General features: G+C 37.8%; 1 protein-coding gene across 1 annotated transcript; it reads left to right on the top strand.

Annotated features, from left to right (window-relative positions):
* The first annotated feature begins 1,032 nt into the window (after positions 1–1,032).
* LOC140231224 (uncharacterized) lies at positions 1,033–22,699 on the top strand. The gene is made up of 4 exons (XM_072311369.1): positions 1,033–1,390; positions 3,547–3,670; positions 4,943–5,013; positions 21,951–22,699. The coding sequence occupies exons 1-4, from the start codon at positions 1,033–1,035 to the stop codon at positions 22,697–22,699; spliced, it is 1,302 nt and encodes a 433-aa protein (XP_072167470.1).
* Positions 22,700–24,161: the final 1,462 nt, after the last annotated feature.

Here is a 24,161-nt window from a genome sequence, read left to right as displayed (position 1 = left end):
ACTATATAACAATAGTGAAAGTGTCACGCTTTAGACAAATTTTGCACAATTTTTCGGCTTATCTGCTCTACAGCCTTCAGACTCTTAATAAAAATGTTTTACTTTTATTTTCAGTTCCATACATAATATGCATGCAAACTTCCCGTAACAATGTACGCAATACTAAATTCAATACAAAAATAATGTTTCTTAATATAATGTTAAAGTACTCTATCAGATATGCACCAGATTTTACATCCCAAAACAAAACAAAAAATCTCCATGGTCTACGAGACACCGGCGTAGCCAACGATCGCCTACCCCCTCCCCTCTCCAGATTTTGACCAGGGATTTGGAAGGCGGAAAAAGATGGAAGAAAAAATCGCGTGTATACTGTAATTTTATTTTAGGCCGCTCCCTTTCAACCTTTTATCAAGCAACATTATTGTTCCAACAGTTCACTCAAAGTGTGCAACAGATCGTTGAATTTTAATTCTGAAATTACAAAATCTCTCTTGCTTCGGAGGGGATACACCCTCCCCCATTGTGCCCCTTTCCCTAGACTTTGTACACTTTTTCAGATTGAAATAAGAAAAAAAAATCTGGATAATTTTGAGTGCACAAGACTTATCACTTCAATTCCAAAAACTCAAAAGATTCCTCATGTACAAGAGGAATATAAACTGATACAGAAAATTCCTTCTATACTGCCTGTCTCGGTTTCACACAACATACAATGTATCAGGAAAGTACAGCTCACCTGGAAATTTTACCCGCTCAACGCTAGCTGGCGCACTCCTCGGCAGCGTTTCCCTTTTCGATCGAGAGTTGGCCATCTTACGCAGTGAAGGATGTTTGCGTCTCGAAGGCAGGAAAACTTGCTTCACTGCGTAGATGATTGTCGGCGGAGGACGACTAGACAGGAGCTGACTTGTAGACTCTAGTCCATGTTGTTAAGAGGCTGCTTCTAGGTCTTTAGTTGCAAAATCGACTGAAGTCTCAGTACACTTGCTGTTTCAGAATAAGAATAAAAAATTAAAATTCGTCAAAATCATGACTGACAGCGGCATGAACGAGGATATACAAGAACTCCGAGAAGAGGTGCGAAATTACACACCAGGTAGCAGTGTCACATGCCCTGACCGTATCTCGTTTCCTGACAAGATGTTCATCGGGCTGTTTGGGCAGACGGGGTGTGGCAAGTCGTCGTTGATAAATTCCTTAAAGTATGCCGTGATGGGGAGACTGTCGCGGGCGAAGTGGCTCCAGGTTGCAAGCCAAGAAAAAGCCGGTGGACACACCATGTATCGCAAGTCCGCAGACATAACGAAATGTATCTTCGTCATTGACAACCGCGGGTTGGTCGATCCGAAGATTGAATGCACAATAGAGGAGATCGCTGCCCAACTTGGTAAGGAACAGTGGTCTTCTCATGAGACTGACCTCCCTCTCTCTCTCTCTCCTCTTTCTGTTTTCTCTAAGCATACCAAGACTTGTATGAACGCAGCACGAATCCAAACAATCGCATTTGCCAGGGCGTCAGTACGACTGATCAAAGAGAGATTTTTGTTTTGGAATTCGAAGTTCTATCAGTTGATATCATACAAAATATAGCGCAAAGATCTATTTTATAAGTCAAATTATGCACATCAGGTTTAGGTCCATAACGTTTATAGTGGATACTTTGGGGTATTATGAAATAGAATTAAAAAAAAACACTCGGAGATTTAAACCTTAAAGAATCTTTGAGCTATAGGCCTATTAGCAGGACTTTACTCTGCTCTTTGCATTCTAAGGCATCCTAATAATCATGTATTTTAATGATTCGTATTATGACAGATCTTACCCATTTTTCTTTGGAGAGGGATCTATACCCCCCCCCCCCTCATTAACACACATGTTCCTATGAAATGTTATGTGATCATATAGGTGTATATGACATGTGAAAATACATTTTGCCTAATATTCTAAATTCATCTAGTTAAAGGGTACGTGCGTGTATCATACAGGCATTTTCTTTTAGGTACAACTGAATCTAGAATAGACGGAAAAGTAGTCTGGTAATGGGTCAGTAAGGATCACATGTACTGCTGTTTTAGCTTCACATGCATGCGGTGCAAGCATTCATGAATAGCGCGATTTTTCTGCGGAAGTAGTTGAAAAGTCACTGTAGGTCCCCTCCTCAAAACATGATCACACATCTGTTTCGTTCCGTCATTTAGGAAAACCGTCTCAAGAGAGCACCTCCTGACCGTCATTCTTACTACGATTTGAAATTCAATTTAAATCAACCTCCGTGATTCTAGTTTGGGTACACACAGCCAAAATACTTCATTTGAATTGGTTAAGAAAACGGTGACAACGGTTCATTTTCATGGCAAAGATTAGACAACACTGGTAGACATACTGGATAGTTATATTTCCAACTCTGAGCAGACATATTTTAAGACTTCAATGATTAATGCAGTCCTCCCGTTCAGAGTCAGAAGTAAAAGTCAATGAAAACCATTGATCAATCAGGGATCTTTGACATTACAAACGGTAAAAAGGAAACAGGAAATGCGAGGCGCCATGCACAATAACTAACAGAGAGAGAATCGCGGCCTTCCATTGTGAGGTAGAAAGATTTCAGGCCTTTTGGTGATATATTCTGAAAAATATTTGATACTAAAACATTTATCTTAACTGGAAACTTAGGTTCTTTCTTTAGCGCAATTTTGTTATTTCATCTCTCTCGATCAAGGAGGCACTAGCCGAGTTCTCCTTAAAATCAGAAGAAGAAGAAGAAGAAATATTATTATCCGCCTGGCTCGTGTCGTTTTCCCATCGGATAACACTAGAAGCTTTGGATTTTAGACGCGCGGACGTTCAGAAGGAAAAAAAAAACATGTTCTGAGCGTGAGCAGTAGCGCGCGTCTAGTCGATCTATTTTTAGCTTGCGTCGCCTGAGTTTTTCACTACGCGTACTGGGCTGTTTTTACGTCCGCACAGTTTACAACGTAGAGAGCTACTTCATACACCGATCATATGGGGGCGCGATTTTATTTTTTATTAGAGATGGCAGAGTACATAGAACGTCAGTATTTTACTTCATCAATGGCGTTGTGCACGTAAATGTGTCGACGAAAAGTAATTTTGTACAATTCAAAAAAAATGCAAGTTTAAATTACTCTTCATTTAGATTAATTTCAATTCCTTTTCATATGGTGAGAGGAAAAACAGCAACTAGGCCTATGCATTTCGATTTCTTTCCTCCCATCTTATGTACAACCAGACCCCTGCAGGCAGGAAGGTGTCACCTCTATGCTTCAGGTAAATGGACATTCAGCAGCCCTTATCAAATAATGAATGACCCGCATATATAGGCGAGTTGTAGTGCCTAGCTACGAATTGTCTGTGTAAATATATTGTTGTTGTATCAAGTGTAAAGGACTCTCCTATGTAAACAGACGCCTGCAACGCGAATTTATTCACGAATTTGTTTATTGACATCAGATGTTCTATCATCTGAATTCAGATGTGCTTTGATTGATTGCACCCTCCTCTGCGTATCTGCCTTTTCTGCAGATGGAAAGAGAGGATATAGCGAGATAGTTGAGTGGGACGGTAACTCGGCAGACGAATTGTCAGACTATACGGGAGACGATGGATGCAATGGTCACAAGATAAGCTGTGCAGTATTTGTCTTCAGGTGAATGAATAACAGGAAGAAATTATTATCATAAAGCAATGCACAGACAAAGAGATAGAAATGTTATACCTTTGTATATTGCAGTAATTAGAATGGTCTAATGCCCCCAACTACTCTCTAAAAACAAATCGAGTGAAAATATTCACTCTTAAAGGAGTGAATACAAAAAAGAGTGAATTTAGAGTGAAATTGAAATGAATTTGAGTGAAAATGTTCATTTTCACTCGTTTTAGAATGACGTCAGGGATCACTCCAAAATCTTCGATTGATCCTTGACGTCACTCCAAAATGAGTGAAAATGAACATTTTCACTCAAAATTCACACCAATTTTACTCTAAATTCACTCTTTTTTGTATTCACTCCTTTAAGAGTGAATATTTTCACTCGATTTTTTTAGAGAGTACATTTAGTAGTTATATTGCCCTACCATTGTTTTATTTCATTACTCATGTTGTGTAATCATATTGTTTTGAGCGACAAAAATTTTGTCTGATACTGTCAAATGCTTATCATCGACATAATGTTACCTGTTATGTGTTATGTATGTAGAAATCAATGATGTGCACAAAAGGCATTTGAACCTCAAATCTTAATAATTGGCTGGAGCGATGGAAAAGACACTATAAAGGGACTGTACAGTACTGGTTGAGGTAGGGATTCATGTTTTGAACATTCCTAAGTGAGATAATGAAAAGCCTCTCATGACATGTATGAAATATGAAAGAGCATGTAATTCTAAGAAGGATTCAACGTTTATTTGATGAAAATTGGTTTTCAAATGGCTGAGATATCCAAAAAAGTGCTAATAATAAAAGGCAACATGCCACTACGTTATTAGGATCTCTTTGTTTCACCTTGTTTTTGGATATCTCAGCCATTTCCAAACCGATTTTCATCGAATAAACTTTTGATACCCCTAGAACTGCATGCTCTTTGACATCTCATAGAGTGGTTTCTGAATATCTCGCAAAACGTTAAAAGCTTAAATCTTCACCTCGACCAGAACTGTACACACCCTTTAATCTTGTAGATTTCATTAAAAAAGAATCATAGCTCAGTAGTGAAAATGTCATCAGATGTAAAACAGAAGAATATTGAATTATGTCATAAATATTGCCTAATTATTTCTTTTTCATTTCTAAAATATATTTTTTTTATCATATTTCATTTCAATTTATATTAGTGATTATTATGTTATATTACCGGTTTACAGTTTTGTCACTTTTGGTTTCAAGTGGCTCTTTTTGTTGTCATTGTGCTTCTTGCCCTAGTGCGAACCATGACATCAATATGAATACGTCAGCTTTTATGGACATCGTTGACTTTCTCCACGGCCATCAAGGTATCGTCAGACTGCCAATACTGCCAATGCACTTTTTGAAGTGCCTTCATTGACCTATACAGTCTGTCAGTATACTTCTTGTGCGTATACGATATGTGTGTACAATATTATATGTATGTGTATTTGACAGAGGGTGTGTGTATGATGGTTAGTTGGTTAATGTGAATAATGTGTGCGCATTTTAATTACTTTTCAGTATGTAGTACACCATTAAAATTTTAAACGTTGTATACACAGGTTGACAGCTTTTCTTTTTCTTTTCCAATAGGCTTACAAACACGAAAAACCGATAATCTAATTGGAATAACACATCAGGACTGACAAACATATACGCTCATGAAATGAATCCTTCATATTTGATTTGCCTCCCCCGTCCCAGAAAAAGAAAATGCAACATAGTGTCCTTCTTTCTTCCTGCTTAAAAGCATGTCCTTTTATACTTCGATTTTCATGTCCCGTTCACTCCCCGAAAAAAGAAACATTTATTTTGAGGTGCAAAATAACTCATGTAATTTTTGTAAAATTGCAAATAACGTATTTGAAAAAAGACGTTCCAAAGTACATGTTTGTAGTCTCAACCATGGGAGGTTTAATAGCCTCCAACCCCACCTGCGTGCATGAATGACTTTGCCCGCCACGACAAAAGGGACATGAACTCGAATTGATCCGGGAAAAAAAAATGCGTTCGAAATCTGAATGTCAAAAGTAGTCAAAATCAATGATGTGCTGTTTTCCCAAAGATCGCGTAGTCTAGGGTATTACTACCACTGAATGTTTAATTTTCGTGACAAAAATCATCTAGGCATTGTTTGGGGGGTTTTGCATGGATTTTTAAAAAAAAAACTGTTTTTGTTCTCGTATTCTCGTTCTTGGCCTCGTCATGCCCGTTGTATCTCAGTTTTAAGCTCTGCACGTAGAGATCCCGCGAGCTGTCGCCATGTCTGGTATAGTACTTCTGCATGCTGCAACTTAAATGAACTAGAAAAGCACTTGAAGGACGCAGCCCTTCGCCAAGCCAACAACTGGAACCATCCATATACTTATACATGCATTACCTTCCCAATATAAAAACATTATGTTACGTCATCCGCCTCCATATGGACTGTGCCTTGCCCAAGATAGTCGAGTCAAAATATGACAAAAGTGGATAAACCCACAACTAATTGCAACAGAAACGATTCCAGTTGCATTTAACCTGGAAGAGGTATTGAAACAACATATTAAAAGTTCCCTAAAATTCGAGTGGTGGGTGGATCAGCGCCTGATTTGCATAAGTTCACAATGACAGCCTTGCAACCTAGGTATGCCTATATCTCGGTACAAATAACCCAGGGAAACTTTCAAGTATCCCTATATAAAGGCCTAGTGTTTGCATTTTTATTATAATCGCATGCAAAATGGCCACTATATTGCATGTGCAAGCCCGTATTTCCGTATAGGACATCTTAAAAAGGTCACCTCTGTGGTCTTAATTTTGCTGCTGAGAATCATTATAGTAGTATAACCACCATGTAACATTCAGGAATAAGTCACCAAACATTTGCTTAAATTTACATATAAAATCATTCAAGTTACTACCGTACTCAAGCTTATTCTTAAAGAGTAAGGTAACCTTCACGGACATGTGGATAGAGTGAATGCATCAATATTGGTAGAACACGTCAGTGAAAATTTGAGGAAAATCGAACAATCCATTCAAAAATTATGACTTGTTAAGTTTCTGCTAAGTCGCTGCTAGATGAGAAGACTACTACACTCTCTAAATTCCGTAGATTGAAAGTCAGTGTAATAGATTGTAGTCAGGGACCAATCCAAAATTGGATTGAAAGTTTCAATCGAATAAGATTGAATTCTAACTCTATTACATTGGAAACTTCAATCCAACTTTTGGATTGATCACTGACTACAGTCTATTTCAATCTAAGGAATTTAGAGTGCAGTTTGTGGTGTCACATGCGTACAGCAATATGAAGAAAATATAAAGAAAATTTAACCTATTTTCACTTTTCTCCCATAATAAATGAGCACTTGACTTGCCTCTTTCAGAAGTCAAGGGGAATGATTATTACCCACAACATACGTCAGTGACAAGTCGAGGAAATGTGCAGGTCTTTTTTTCAAAAAATAAAATTTTGTGACATTCTCTTTATATTTCTCTTATATCGTTCTACACATGTCACGTTACATACTGTAGTAGTCTTCTCATCCAGCAGTTACTGCGCAGATACTTTCATAACTTGTGAACGGATTGTCCGATTTCCCCCAAATTTCCGCTGATGTGTTCTACTAATATTGATGCATTCACTCAATTGACATGTATAATGAAAGGCGGGCTTATCCTTTAAAGATATACACGTATACAACTTGCAGCGTAAAATGTCATGCCTGCATCCATGAGTTCAAGGGCAAAGAATGTAACTATCATTCAAAAATCTTAAGGATTTTCCTTTCACCTAGTGGCATAAATCTGCATTGATTAAAAGAACTCTTCTACCAACATTACACTTTCTTCAAACTAAGCTTCTGAACATGTTCTTGTGACAGGAATTGTTAAAAATATCTCGTAATTGCGTTTAGTCAAATAATTTGCCTCCATGTTGAATTTTCACTTGTGTTTATGTCGCAATACTTTTTCATTTATCATTCATTTTAATTTATCTGAAACCTTATTATGGCTTCCAAAATGTGCTTATGGTACACACAAAAAAGATCTTTTTATTACTTGTGATATTTTTCCTCCATATTTAATCCATGCTTGTGTCTCTTTTACAAAACATTTGGTAAGGACATGTTTATCAATGAGCACATAAGTCATATGACCGTCGTAATGTGTATAGAAGTTGATTTCGCCGTATCTGTAATGCCGTTGTACCCAGTGAATTTTTGAAAATGTAACTCATTGTCAATCATAGCTTGATGCAAGTAAAAGAAAAAATGTCTTAACAAATATATTGCCTTTTATTTATCATTGGATCAGTACAAACAGCATCCCCCTTGTTTCAAACTCATACAGGAATACATAAATTCTGATAAATCTTACTTTTACCATTTTTCATGTTAACTATATCTGTGTCTTTTCTTCGCACTGTCAAAACGTTCATCAACTCACATTTTTTTTTTCTCGGATATGCGAACAGCACAAAGGCTGAATTCACTTTTACTGGCAAAAAAAAAAAAGCAGTCGGAAGCCAGATAAGAAATAAAATACATAAAATCATTCTCCATCCCCAACCCTTCTAGGAAAAAGTCTAGCACACGCTTTTGTAAAAAAATATGCCTGAGATGTGTGAAAAGTCAGATGATGCCCTTTCTAAATTGTAACTACTAATTAAGAGCACTTCTTGAAAGACATCAACTCAGTTTAAAACAAACGTAAACATTTATACCACATTTTTTTTTACGTCTGTGTGATATGAATATGATATCACATTACCCCACTCCAGAATTCATGGTACGAATAGTGGAATACTTTGTGTGTATAGACAGTGATAGGTGTTTACTTGTTTTACACTTTTAATTGAGCAATATGCTCACAGATTAGATTACATGCCCTAATCATCTGTACTATCGCAAGTCAGATAATTAAAATGATGTACTGGAAATGGAAGAAAGATTTATGAATTGAAATTATATGAATCAGTAGATTTTAACCCAGCCATAGGTTATAGGCTCATGACAGCAAACTATTGCAAATAAAAAAATAATTCATCATTTGACGTCCGCCGTCAGTCATGAATACATGTTTTTATCATTTTTATAGATTCTCTTTAAAACCACGTGTGACAGATTTTCACCAAAATAGGGAAGTATAGCAACCCTAGGATGACAGACTCTCCAGTTGTTCAAATGGGCACCATGTCTAAAAGGTCCCCGAGCCCCGATATCAAGAGATCTAAAGAAAAGAAAAACTTTTGTTATAGAACCAGATATGATAAAGCTAGGCAAACCTACTAAATTAATACCTCGGAGACTGCATAGTTTACAGTTTGCTTGCGTATATTTTCATATTTCTTTTTGAAATATTGCAAATGTAAATATGGGCACCGTCTGAATTTAGAGCCGCTGCTTTTATAAAACCAGCAGAGCATTGATAATACATGTGTGAGTGTATCAGCGTACTTTCAAAATTGTTCATGGCAGATCCAGGGGTAACGCCCTTCATTATCCCCTTGGGACCAGCGCCAAATTTTAGGGAACAATTTTTTCACACTTTCATCATCTTCACAAAAGTGCGGTCAATTTGTTACCAGACTTGGCAGGTAGAATATCATATTTAGTAAAGCACAGGATGCCCAGATGCGCCTAAAATCCCATCTAGGCTTGGCCGCTTTGGGGCTAGGACTAAATTAATGGGGGCCACTTTTGATTTCTGATCTTCTTTTTGAAAACGCATGGTCATATGGTCATATCTCGTGCTCGCCTCCACGGCTGACACATTCATTTTGGTGCTCTGATTTCTATGTCATTTTCTCATTACTAACTGTTGGTTTCAGTCTGTATTTGTTACAATCCATCAGAAGAATGTTTGGAGCATTTGCTGGACAATTTTGAAAGCATCAACTCCAGCAACGTACCTGTAAATGTGGAGGAAATTTCCTCACTTGTAAGTGCAGAATGACTGGCAGACATCTTGCTGTATACCGAGCATGTTCAATCAACCGAGAGCAGCTCAGAAGAAGGTCAATGAGCCCGGGGACTCATCAAGCACCCCCTTTTGAATCCCGTTTGCACCTGTTGGAGCTCACAATCGTGAGTGAGGATTTTCAGTGTCAACTTGAATGAGAAACTTACCCAACAATGAAAGCAGCGCTATTGTTCCTGTTGCCCCTTCTCTCCATAGGAATTTGTGTGAATACAACAAGGATTTCTGTGACTCTCTACAAACCCTTGGATGCATTACTACACAAACGGACATGTATACTTGTTCCCAGCAAATATGTGGGGAAAAGGGTCCTCTACACCGCCAACTCTACCGCCACTTTCCGCTCATTACTTCTCCAGTGTGGCGATGTCAATCCCAACCCCGGTCCTTTGCCTGAAACATCTAAGGATAGACTGAAATATTCATGTGAGTACCTACGTAGCAAACGAGATCAATGTAGAGATATGAAGGTGTCGCCTCAAACATGGAAGGTCATAACAGATCTAGGAATCAATTCTAAACCTGAATCACACAGGGGGAAGCGTGGTGGTAAATCAACAAAAATGTCCTCCTCCCCTGAAATCTCGTACACAAGTCTCGATGTTGGCCAAAAGATTCCAGTGATCCATAGACCGAGAGGAGGAAAGAGCTATCCCCCTCAACAACACCGCAAAAGGAAACAATTCCTCACTAACATTGATACTCACCACTCTCATCATCAGTTTTGTGTAAAAGGATATGATCTGCCTACAGTGTTACTGTCAAATGTCCGGTCTCTACATAATAAGTTGGATGATCTCACGATTGTGGCCACATATAATAATGCAGATGTTATCGCCCTGACAGAGACATGGTTTGACCCACTGACACCTCTGGAGCAATATTCCTTACCTGACTGCTCTCTCTTCTCTAATCACCGGAGTGGACGACCTGGAGGTGGAGTAGCAATATACGCTAAGCACCATCTTAAACCAAGTCTTCTGTCTGTCAAAATACCAGATAACATTGAAACTATATGGTTACATCTGAGACCGCCACGTTTACCTCGGCAGTTATCTAGTCTCATCGTCTGTGTCGTATACTACCCCCCTCGCCACCCGTATGCTGAACAATATATTGATCATTTGATATCTACAAGTGATGCACTGATGTTACAGTATCCTGAAGCGGGAATATCATTCATGGGGGATTTCAACGATTTGAATCTTGAAATGATCCTCGCTAATAACAAATTTACCCAAGTAGTGATGGAACCCACCAGAGGAAACAATGTTTTGGATAAGATCGTGACTAATCATGCTAATCTTTACTCTCATGTTCAAGTTATCTCTCCTATTGCTGCCAGCGATCATAATTGTGTTCTTTGGATCCCAGCCAACCGATCACGTCCACAAAATACAACAAAGAAAAGAGTCGTACGTCCCCTAAAAGATAGTGGATTGAGGTCTTTTGGAGATTGGATTACGCACCATACTTGGGAAGAACTTGCGCAGATTGATGATCTTTCCAAAAAGTGTGATGTGCTCTTGGAAAACATTCGCTCTCGTCTTGACACTTACCTTCCAACAAAGACCATCCGGCTGCACAAATTAGATAAACCATGGGTTACCGCTAAAGTCAAAACTCGTATACGTCGCAGGCAGATAGCTTTTGCTAGTAAACAATTATCTCTGTGGCGCCATCTAAGAAACAAAACACTACGAGAAATAACAAAAGCAAAAAATCGTTATTACAACACCAGAATTCGCGATCTGAAGGCAAGAGATCCTGCATCATGGTATAGACAAATAAAACTCATCACACATGGTGCGCAAAATGATACTACCATCCACATTCCAGACAATGATACAGCTGATGACGTGTCAATTGCCAATTATATCAATGAATATTTCTGTTCGATAGCAGCTGACTTACCTTCACTGGACAGAAGCAGGTTACCAGCCTTCCTCCAGCCCAACATCAGTGTCCTATAGTACGGCCTTGGGAGGTGTATAAAATCTTGAGCACATTAAACCAGGGAAAGGCGAGCATTACAGGAGACCTACCTGTACGGATCCTGAGAGAATTCGCTTGTGAATTAGCTTCTCCCCTTGCTGATATTTTGAATGCTTCTTTCCGAAAGGGTGTAGTACCATATCAGTGGAAATGTGCTGAAATATTTCCGATCCCCAAGTGTGTATCCCCCACTGTACAGGATTTGCGCCCGATAGCTCTCACGAGTTACTTTGCAAAAACTGCGGAATCGTTCATTGCTAAATGGTTAGTTGAAGACATAGCTCAGCATATTGATCCCAACAAGTACGGAAATCGGAAAGGCCTGTCAACAAATCACTACCTCATCCAGTTGCTTCACCAAATACTGACAAATGCTGAAAATTCAAAGGCAATATCAACGATTGTTTTGACCGATTTTTCTAAAGCATTCGATAACATAGACCATAACATCCTCGTACAGAAGTTGCTTGACATGAGTGTAAGACCCTGCCTTGTTTCTTGGATCGTGAGTTTTCTTGAATTTCGTTCTCAGTGTGTAAAGTACCATGGAAAGCTATCGGACTGGAAAAACATAAATGCAGGTGTCCCCTAGGGCACTAAACTTGGGCCAATTTTATTTTTGATAATGACCAATGATGTATGTTCAAATGTTCCAGTACAGCATTTAAAGTATGTGGATGATATGACTTTGATTGAGAGTAGGAAAATGACTCAACCATCCAACATGCAGCATGCTTTAGATGAAATTAACCAGTGGACCAGACACAACAATATGAAATTGAACCCCTCAAAGTGTGTATCAATGACAATAACTTTTTGTAAAAACCCTCCTCTGCATAATGCTTTGTTCATTGCAGACGTTGAACTAGGTACTGTCACCCAGACAAGGATATTAGGTGTTGTGATTCAATCAAACTTGAAATGGGATGGTCATGTTACTGAGGTACTAAAAAAGTGCAACAAAAAGTTATACATGCTTCGCTCCCTCAAACGTTTCCACCTCCCCACAGCTGATTTAGTTACTGTATACTCAGGATACATACGTCCTGTTCTTGAGTATGGCTGCCCAGTGTTCAGTGGCTCCCTCACAAAGAAACTTGAAAGTCAGTTGGAAATGATTCAGAGCCTGCAGAATAATATTAGGCAAAAACTACACATCGTACATTACAGCTCTTGAAACCTGCAAGTTGGGCACTTTAGCTGAAAGGAGAAGACAGCTGAGTCTAGAATTTGCTTGTCGGATGATTAAAAACCCGCTCGTATCCCACTGGCTACCTGCTAAACACCAACGGCATCAATACGCATTGCGTTCGAACACAAGGTACCAGCAATACAAATGTAAAACAAAACGGTTTCAGGACAGTGCAATTCCATATTTCATTAATTTACTGAATAATAAAGATTAGAAGTTTTTATGCATTTGTATAAGTAGCATTTCAAGTATGATGTTTTCCGGCTGTATGTTCATCAGTCTATTTGCCTGTGTTGTTTTTGATATGGTATTATTTGTAATAGAAAAAATATATTGCGGATTTGAGTAAATGACCGGATATTTGGTATATATGAAGTAATAGTGAGAATTTCACTGATCTTATCAGTTTTTGAGCCATAATTTTTATGATTGTTATAGCAGAGACGGGTAGATTTCGCTTTTCTTTTCTTTTAATTTCGGATATTGTTTTGTTATAAAGAAAAACAATGAGTGTGGATTGAGTTGATCTCTTTTTCATTTCAGATTTTGATTTGAGATATAGTTTCCTTTTTTCTGATGGATGTAGTTTTTTGATATGTAGGCCTAAAAGATATACATGTTTTATTTATGTTGAAGGATGAGCTGTCATGATGATAACAATTGTTTAAAAGAAAAGAAAGAAATATTGTTTATTTTATTGAAATTTGGCACACGTGATTAATGTGATGTGTAGGTGTGATTTTTTAAAAAGTCAAAATCAATATATGTAGATGAAATAGTAATGGAAATTTTTCAATGATTAGTTGTGTAATGATATGTTGACAGTGAATTTTTTCCCTTTTCCTCATTTCTTCTTTTTTGTTTTTCTTTTCTTTTTGAAAAAGTAATCTGAGTATTGATGGGCTGGTACCCTCACTGATTTTATTATCAGTTGTAATAGTAATGATTTTTTTTATTCAGTAGTGAGCAGTGTTGCCATGTTGACAGGATATTTTTTATCTCCTTTTTCTTCTCGTTTTTGTAAAAGCAATTTCAGAATTGATTGGGCTGGTACCCTCATAGATTGATCACTTCTTGTGATTTACCACATGTGACCACTGTAATATTTGTTCTTTTTTATGTCATGTCCTTATATCATTGTTTGTACAGAGCACCGAAATAATCTGTCTATTTTTATAACTATGATTGTAAAACATGTGCAATTCAGCCTTTGGCTGCCAGACATGATTTCTAATAAAACCTGTTCAATTCAATTCAATTCAAATTTTCTACAAACTTAGTACTGCCATGCAGTGTCATGAGTATTATAAACATCATGCCTTCCTGGGCCCTGGAGGTCTCCAAAGGATTCTAAATAGTAGTAATAGTAGTACAAGTAGTAGTAGTATAGTAACAATAATACAGTGCTTGTATAAGGCATGTCACTACCGTAGTGTTTCTGTGCGCTTTAAGTAAAATGGGATGAAAATGGGGGGAAAATGTACTGTACAATGTATGTACCGTAGATGGAAATCAAAACTCATTCATAGTACTTTTCAAACATAACTGTCTTGAGAACAGTTTTGTTTAACAATGTGGAAAGGCAAATTACAAATACTATAAAATCATGCAATCATGAAATATTTTTAGCAAATGAGTTGAGACTTATGTTGTTTTGTGTACCTATCGAGTTCGCTTTGGAAGCTAAGTTGAGGATAAAGTTAATAAAATTCGTTCTATACAAAACTTCTTACAGTTGAATGTTCAGAGGCTTTATTTCAAGCAAATATGAATAGTACAGTACTTTCAATCAATGTAAATTTATGAAACTAGGTGTAAGAATGATCATTGAGGTTGTGAATGGAACTATAAAAAATGTTTACCCTTGAATTGATGGATGTAGACATTACAATTAACATTCTGCAGGTTGTATTCGTATACATATACATATAATTATATATATATATATATGTATGTATATATATATATATATATATATATATATATATATATATTGGTATGCAATTTCTAGTGACTTAGTTTTTCATTCGTGTTTATATTCTTTATCAATGATTCTCAGCAGTGAAATTAAGACCACAGACACAATGGGTACCATTTACGGATATATATGAGCTTGCACAGGTAATATGGCGACCATTTTGCGTGTAATTATATGAAAATTACTGTTGATATCATAACTGTATTCCTTGACCTCGAAAACAAAAGCATAGGTCTAGACACCAGAAATTACTTTTTTAGGGTTCTATGTCCAGAGATCAAGGCAGAAATATGTTTTATGGCGGCCATTTTGAATCTATGCCAATTAAGCATTGATCCACCACTATTTGAATTTTAGGGAACTTTTGATACGTTATTTTAATAAGTCTTCCAGGTCAAATGCAAGGAGAATCATTTCTGTTGCAATGAGTTGTGGGTCGAACTCTGGACTAAGCAGAGCATGCACGCACTATCAAATATGCACTATGTAAACCTCCAGTACGCGTGCCGCGTACCAGTACCTCCAGGAGCTAGAACTCCCAAATTAATTGACCTGATAATATGCAAAAAGAGCAAAAATCTTTTTAAAATCCATACAATTACCGGAACACTACCAAAGTTGAATCATCTCCTTTTGTCATAATTGACTTTTCCTGCAAGTTTCATTCATATTATTATTTCAATATCAGAACACCAGCAGGAGACCCTTACCGGTAGCACCTCGCAGGCAGGCTTGCGTGGCGCGACTTGTGAAGAACAATGATACCCGGAGGTCCCCGCTGATGACCCGCGCATGACAGTATACCTAGCACGTATCTCACACGTAATCGCCCGGAGATGCGCACGCAAATCGTTTCACCCACAACAATGTTTAGGCCCTGTCACACTTTTCCGGTATGCTACGCGGGCTTGTTGTGTGTGGGGACTTTCCAGGATACCGGACAATTTCTGAGGACGGACAGGGATTTTGGGGAGTCAAAGCATGTGTCTATAAAGTGCGCGGTCACATTGCCCAAAAGTCACGTAAACGCATGAATCACGCAAGAAATTTGGTTGTGCGTGCTTGCCCGTCGAGAATTTTCGCGGATCTACGCGATGAAAATCACCGATGAATTGCGCAAGAATTACGGAAATATTACGTAAAAATCACTAACAAACCACGCACTTTCAGCGCATAGGCACGCAAAGGCCCCAAACAGGGCGAATACGTGGTTGTGCGTGACGACTGAGGTCCACGGTAAACCACGCATAATCTGCGCATTATCGCTAATGAACTGGGTATGAATCGCGCATTATTTGTGCATGAACGCGATAGCGGCAACATTTTCGCGAACGATCACTGATATTTCACGCATATTTCGCGCATTGTTCGCGTAAGAACGACGCAAACTACGCAAAAATTACGTAAAACGCGCAATACTGCGTAAACTTTTAAGCGAAGCCGATTTTGAGCTGCTCAAAACCTGGCCAAGGCCTGGTCACACTGCCGAAAAAACGCGTAAACGCATGAACCAATTGAGCCTTACGCAATACATGCGCTATTTGCGCATTTCATGAGTTTTTCTGACGTGGAAGCTTCGTAGTTGTCAGCTGATGTGCGCCGGATCGGCGCTTTACGCGATTCCGAGTTTTGAGCAGCTCGAAACTCGGCTTGGCGTAAAAGTTTACGCAGTATTGCGCTGTTTTACGTAATTTTTGCGTAGTTTGCGTAGTTTTTCCGCGATCAATGCGCGAAATATGCGTGGAATATCTGTGATCGTTCACGAAAATGTTGCCGCTATCGCGTTCGCCGACGACTTTCAACTGACGATTAGCAGACATATGACGCATGTAACACCTACGTATCACTGAAAATCACAGAAAAAGAAATATTGGCGTATGAATCTCTAACAGAACACGTAAATAAGCACATGTAATACTTATCAAATACTGATGAATCACTGATGTATCACTAACAACTCACGTATGATTGGCCCTATATTAAAACGGCCATTTTGTCGTATCCCGTCCGCCTAATTCCTGCATGCCGCGGGATGCACATCAAACACGTGTTTTGCGTGTTTTGCGTGTTCTTTCCGTAGTTCTTACGCAATTCGTCGGTGATTTTCATCGCGTAAATCAGCGAAAATGATCAACTTCTCGACGGACAAGCACACAAACCCAAATTTCTTACGTGATCCATGTGTTTAGGCGACTTTTGGGCAGTGTGACCAAGCCCCCCCCCCCCCCCCCCCCCATAGAATCGCGTAAAGCGCCGATCCGGCGCACATCGGCGGACAACTACGAAGGTTCCACGTCAGACAAACTCATGAAATGCGCAAATCGCGCTGGTATCGCGTAAGGCTCGAATTTCTTACGTGATTCATGGGCTTACTCGACTTTTGGGCAGTGTGACAGGGCCCTTACTTACATTTTTAAAATGGCTGTCTAATGTGCCACTTCTTCGATGATTTTGCAAATTTCAGAAGGGAAAAGTTAATAAGATTTTGCCCATAAATGTTAATTACATTCAAAATAAATCTAGATATTGGGCCATCCGAAATTGCGCCCTCAACGGCCATGGTAGCCATTTTTTTTCAAAATGGCCGCCATAAATGCCATTTTTTTAAAAGATGCAATTTTCAGAAGGGAAAGCCATTTTTTTCTCCTTTTTTGCAAACAAGCGGGAAATAACATTCAAAATAAATCCAAATATTTGGCAATTGATAATTGCGCTCTCAATGGCTGTGGTAGCCATTTTTTTTTTTAATGGGCACCATAAGTGCCACTTTTTCATTTAAAGAAAAATGCTGATTTCAAAAGGAAGAGTCAATGAAATTTTGGTTATTAATGGGAAATGACATGTGAAATAAATGTCGTTATTGGGCCATCAGAAATTGCGCCCTAAACGGTCATGACAGCCATTTTTCAAAATGGCCGCCATAAATGCTATATTTTCGAAAAGATTTACTAAAATCAGAAGGGAAAGCCAACGAGATTTTGCAAACAGGTGGAAAATTACATTCAAAAGTAAACTTATTGGGGCATTGCAAATTTCCCCCTCAATGGCCATTCCAGCCATTTTTCAAAATGGCCATGCACATGAATGTCTTTTTTTGTAAAGTGTTGCAGACGTCAATCAGAATTTCAACAAAGGTGGAAAATTACATTCAAACTAAATTTGATAATAGGCCATCCAAAAGTGCACCCTCGACAGCCATAGCAGCCAAGTTTCAAAACAGCTGCCATGGATGATCTCCCCCCCCCCTTTTTTTGGCAAAAATTTGCTGATGTCAGTAGAAAAAGTCAATAAGACTTTGCAAAAAGGTTGAAAATTATGCTCAAAAGATTTTTAAGTACAAGGTCTTCTTAGAAGGCGCACTCAAGGGCCATGCTAACCGCCATGGATGTCTACTTCTTTTTCTTTCCTTTTTTTTTGGGGGGGGGGAAGATTTGCTAATTTCAGAGAGAAAATCGATGAAATTTGTACATATGTTGAAAATCATATTCAAAAGAAAATAATATATAAGGTCATTACAAATGGCCACTATAGATGGTATCTACTTCTTAAAAATATGATAATGCCAGAAGAAGACAATACAATTTTTTGTGCAAATTGACAAAAGTCATTCAAATAAATTCGAGCTTGAATCTAAATTTGAATTTGAAATGAAGATATTGAGCCACCATTTAAACATTGTCCGCAACGGCTATGAAAGCTCTTAGTCAAAATGGCTTCCACACACTCCTATTTTCTTTTTTTTCTTTTTTTTTTAGCTTATTCCAGATGGAGAAAGCAAAAGAATACTGCTAAACAGCCATTATATCTAATGCAATCTGGTGTTCAAAAAAATTTGAATTTTAAAAAAGGTTTCATTGATGGGTTAGTTCTAAATTCATGTTTTCAGTTTAATTCTAATTGCAGCATTTCGCGTGTGACGGCTAACAGTATGGATATCAAAGGTTATGTGTTTTTGTGGAAGCATAGCAAGTGAATTAACTATTTTCTTAAAATGAAAGGCCATTTTTTCGTATCTGTCTTAAGAATATTTAGGAAGTTACATTTTAGAATAGCTACGCGTCAAACAGTCCCATGTATTCAATGATGATTATGGTGTTACTGTCAAAGTTAATACATGGTGCCATTATCCCTGGATAATCATATTACTCTCTTTCGGAAATTGTTCATGTTTGCCATCTAAAATATGCATTCATCATTGGTGAGATATAATTGCTAAGCATTTACCTTGTTTATTTTAGTTGTTCCTCAAATGATTTCTTTAACACCATATTTCAGATTATATAATGTCTCTGTGAGTATTCTACTGTCTTCTCCTTCTGAAGTTAAGCAAATTTTCAAAACAAAAAAAAACAAGAAATGTATTGTAGCCATTTTGACAAATAGCTGAAATAGCCATTGAGAACATAGCTTGTGATGGCTCAATGTCTAAACGTCTTTGTATGTAATTGTCAACTTGCGCAAAAAAAAAAAAAGTTTATTGTCTCTTTCCGGCATTAGGACATCTTCATAAGAGAAAAATGGCATCTGTGACAGCCATTTTGGAAAATGGCTGAAAATGGCTGGAATTACCGCTATTAGCATTTTTTTTCTTCTTGAAAATTTGCGAAAGAACAATTTCTAGAGTTAATGCAATCTAGATATATTGTTTCATTTTAAACATGATTTTTTCACTTTATGCACATTTGTTGACTTTTCTTTCTGAAATTACCATTATTTTTTTAAAACAAAATGATTATGAAATGGCAGCCATTTTGAAATATGGTGGCCATGGCCGTTGAGGGCAGTATTATAATAATCTAATACAAATATTTATTTCAAACATAATTTTCAAATTGTGTGGAAAATCTTATTGACTTTTCTTTTTGTGAAATCAGGAAATAAACAACAATGAAATCCATGGTGGCCATTTTGAAAAATGGCTGCAATGGCCATTGAGGGCGCTATTTACAATAATTTAATACATAGGCGTAAGATATATTTCAAACGAAATTTTTAAATTGAATGCAAGCTCTTATTGACTTTTCCTTCTGGAATTAGTAAATTCAGAGAAAAAGTGGCATTTATGGCAGCCAATTTTAAACATGGCCGCCATTGCTGTTAAGGGCGCAATTTGCGATGGCCCAACATCTAGATTTATTTCGAATTTTATTTCCCATTCGTTTGCAAAATCTTGTTGATTTTCCCTTCTGAAATATTTAATTTTTTGCAAAAAATTGCATTTATGTTTACCATTTTGAAAAAAAGAATGGCTGCCATAACCGTTAAGGGCGCAATTTGCGATGGCCCAATATCTAAATTTATCTTTAATGTTACATCCCACTCGTTTGCAAAATCTTATTGATTTTCCCTTCTGAAATTTGTAAAATTTTACGAAAAATGGCTGCCATGGCCGTTGAGGGCGCAATTTGCTATGGCCCAATATCTAGATTTATTTTGAATGTTATTTCCCACTCGTTTGCAAAATCTTTTTGATTTTCCCTACTGACATTTGTAAAATTTTACGAAAACTGGCATTTATGGCGGACATTTTGAAAATCACTGCCATGGCTGGTGAGGGCGTAATTTGCGATGGCCTAATATCTGAATTTATTTTGAATGCTATTTTCGACACGTTTGCAAAATCTTACTGATTTTCTCTTCTGAATTTTTTAATTTTTTGCGAAAATGACATTTATGGCGGCCATTTTGAAAAATGGCTGCCATGGCGTTGAGGGCGCAATTTGCGATGGCCAAATATCTAAATTATTTTGAATGTTATTTCCCACTCGTTTGCAAAATCTTATTGATTTTCCCTTCTGAAATTTGTTATTTTTTACGAAAAATGGCATTTATGGCGGCCATTTTGAAAAATGGTTGCCATGGCCGCTGACGGCGCTATTTATGATTGCCCAATATCTGAATTTATTTCAAATGTCATTGTCAACATGTGTGCAAAATTTGGTGCTCTTATCATAAAATGCAAAATTCCTATAATTTTTCAAGCTTTGCCGCTCCACTAATATAGCTAATCTATTACGTTATCAAGTAGCCGACCACGACCTGTAACTATTTACCTGTACCTCCGGTGAGAAAATATTTTGTCATTCCTTGCTTGTCAGTGAGCAGGGTGATGTAACTTTGTATAAACCTATAGTGAAAGCAGACAGTCTTCTCCTTTCCTTTCTACGTTATTCTATTCTATCTCTATGCAAGTTATCCCTCACTCATTTTTCCGATACGTAGATATGCATCCAAATCAAACTGCTCGTAAGCTGTAGCCCTTTATTCATTATATCGCGGATACATTGTCCTGTACATTGCAAAGGCAACGGAAGAAAAAATACCTTCATAACAACTTTTGTTTATGTTTGGTACCAACAATGTACATGTACATGTATGTGCAGGTGCAATGATAATGCAGGAACCAATAAATCAAGTCAAGTCAGATCAAATCAAATCAAATATTCAAGATTCAAGATTCAAATTTATTTCCATTTCCATCAAATAAACAAAGAAATTATATACAATGTGTATGCACAAGATATTTGTAATAACTGCGGAATGTGATTAAACAAAGTACATATGAAAATGAGTAGCAGATGAAAAAGAAACTATATCTTTGTTAATATACAAAATAAAAAGCGTATGATACAAGTTACCTAAGGATGGGGATGGAAATGGGGGGTCCCACTAAGAAGCAAAGGTTGTACGATATGGGACCCACAAATATTAGAAGAATTATGATTTCCACCCGAACATTAAACGGAAAAATGAGAGAAAGTGAGTACGAGTCATACGAGTCAAAGTTATTAAAATAGATGTGCATCTGGGTGTGCACATGGTTATTACGAACATCTTTGTGCTCTGTGCAAGTGATGACATTACATTTTCCTTTCTTTTTCGAGAGGGGATTTATGTGCAGTTTCACAAAAGTGGACGGGTCTCTGCCCATGTTGAATTGTTTATAGAAGATAAGAGAAATGGTCATTCAGCAGTGGTACTCTCATTGATTCAAGTGAATGATGTTATATCTTTTTGGTCGACTCCTATATTATCTTGTATGTGTATGACTCCCGTGCACAACTTTCTATGCCTAGCACTAAAGTAACAATAGTTTATGCGAGTCTGTGATTGAATTGTGTTGAACATAGGTCGCTATCCGATAGCCGTGATCACCCACGTCGATAAAGTCGAAAAGTCTGAAGTGGAAAAATTGAAAACAGTCCTCAAGATATCAGGAGTAAGTGACGTTTTCGAGGTGGCCAATGTTACCGAGGAGAAACCAAAGCTAGAGGAGGTTTATCAACTGAATCTTCTGATGTTACTCGAAAGGTGCATGACCGACGCAGACGAGACTCTCATCTTCAAGCACTACCAGAAGAGGGAGGAGAATAGAAAGGCAAACATTCGGGAGAAGCGTTTGCAGGAGGAGAAACAGAGAGAACAAGAAAGGAAGACAGAGGCTGAAGCTTTTGCTAAACGTGAGCTGCAGAGGGAGAAAGAAAGAGAGAAAGAAAGGAGGAGAGAGGCTGAAGCTCGGGCTGAACGTGAAAAGCAGGAGAGGGAGAGAGAACGAGAAAGGAGGATAGCGGCTGAAGCTCGTGCTGACCGTGAGAAGCAAGAGAGAGAAAGAGAACAAGAAAGGAAGAGAGAAACTGAAGCTTTGGCTAAACGTGATAAGCTCGAGAAAGATAATTTTAGGCTCGAAGAGACAATCAATCGACACGGAAAAGAACTTGAGCGGTTGATGAAAGAACGTGAGATGGAGCAGAGGAAAGCAGAAGAGAGGGAACAACGTTTTCAAGCCTATGTGCAGGGGATGGCACGAGACCATCGAGAGGAAATTCGACGGATCATGGATGCTAACAAACGAGAGCCTAGGTCATGTTTACCCATGTAGGTGACCGTTGAACATAGTCAATCTGCTCTGGAAACAGACACTGTCTTGCAGATTACAGAATAATTTCAACTCATGTTTCGTCGACATGTATGTATTAGTACAACTCAGGTTTTTGGCTCCAGCTGGCTTTTCGTGTCTCAATTGATTTTATTATCTGACTTTGTCAATTTGGGGGGTGCTGAATCCAAAAATCTAGGGCACCATTTTTTTTATAGACATCTTCAGCCGCCATTTTGAATTTTAAGATGGTCGCCATCTAGATATAGGTTTGGTCTTATGTTTTGACTTGTGAGTAATGAAAACTATCAGAAATGGTGGCGTAACCCATGTTTGTGATACCAGAGGCTTAATGTATTTTTTTTTCTCTTTTGTTCATCAGGCATTATGTTTTGGAGTTGTTCGTCCGTCCGCATTCGTTTAGGCGATAACTTGAGTAATAGTGACTGGAATTTTACCAAATTTGGTCCAAGTATAAACTATGATGGGGCAATTATTTGATTAAAATTTTGGGGGAAATCGGCTGAAGGCCAAAGGTCAAAGGTCAAGGTTAAATCTTGAAATTGTATTCGTTTACGCGATAACTCAAGACTGGATCCAGCAAATTTCACCAAACTTTGTGCGAGGATGATGTATGATGGGACTATTACTTTATTAGTTTTTGAGTGAAGTCGGGGAGAGGTCAAAGGTCAAAGATCAAGGTCAAATCTTGAAATTTATCTGTTTACGTGATAACTCAAAAGTGGATAAAGCAACTTTCACCAAACTTGGTCCATGGATGACGCATGATGGGGTAATTCAATAGTTGAGTAGTTTTTCAGTGAAATTGGCCAGAGGTCAAAGGTCAAAAGGTCAAGGTCAAATCCTGAAATGTATCTGTTTACATGATAACTCAAAACTGGATGAAGCAACTTTCACCAAACTTTGTCCATGGATGACGCATGATGGGGCAATTTAATAGTTGAGTAGTTTTTCAGTGAAATTGGCCAAAGGTCAAAGGTCAAAAGGTCAAGGTCAAATGCAATAATATTGCTATTTTCCCCATATCTAGGCAATGCCCAAAGGTATTTTCTTGAAACTTAGTGTAGACATGCACTAGTGCGTAAAGATTCTCCAGAGAGAGTTTCATGTCGTCATTTCAAAGGTTCAAAGGTCAGGCGAAAATGTTACGATTTCATTTTTCTCGCAAATGGTTCAATGTACCTTCATGAAACTTGGTACATACACATGTACTATCTTGCAGGGATTATCTAGGGAATTTAGGGGTCATGGGTCAGGTCAAAGGTCAAGGTCATTTCTTCAAAATGTTACTGTTTCCCTCATATACTTGTATATACAATGCTTGCAGGATTATTTTAAACACTTAATACATGTATTACTTAATGAAGGTTCTCTTGGAAATTTCCTGCCAGAAGGTCAAAGGTTAAGGGTCAAAGGCCAGGCTTCAATGCAAAAAAAAAAAATC

The sequence above is a fragment of the Diadema setosum genome, chromosome 7 (genome assembly GCF_964275005.1).
Source record: "Diadema setosum chromosome 7, eeDiaSeto1, whole genome shotgun sequence".
In the NCBI taxonomy this organism is placed as follows: Eukaryota; Metazoa; Echinodermata; class Echinoidea; order Diadematoida; family Diadematidae; genus Diadema; species Diadema setosum.
This window is presented reverse-complemented; position numbering and strand designations above follow the sequence as displayed.

Coding starts and splice junctions, on each gene's coding strand:
- LOC140231224 (XM_072311369.1), top strand. CDS start 1,033: ATGACTGACAGCGGCATGAACGAGGATATACAAGAACTCCGAGAAGAG. Junction 3,671..4,942: donor TGTGCAGTATTTGTCTTCAG/GTGAATGAATAA, acceptor TTCTTGCCCTAG/TGCGAACCATGACATCAATA. Junction 5,014..21,950: donor CTTTCTCCACGGCCATCAAG/GTATCGTCAGAC, acceptor TGTTGAACATAG/GTCGCTATCCGATAGCCGTG.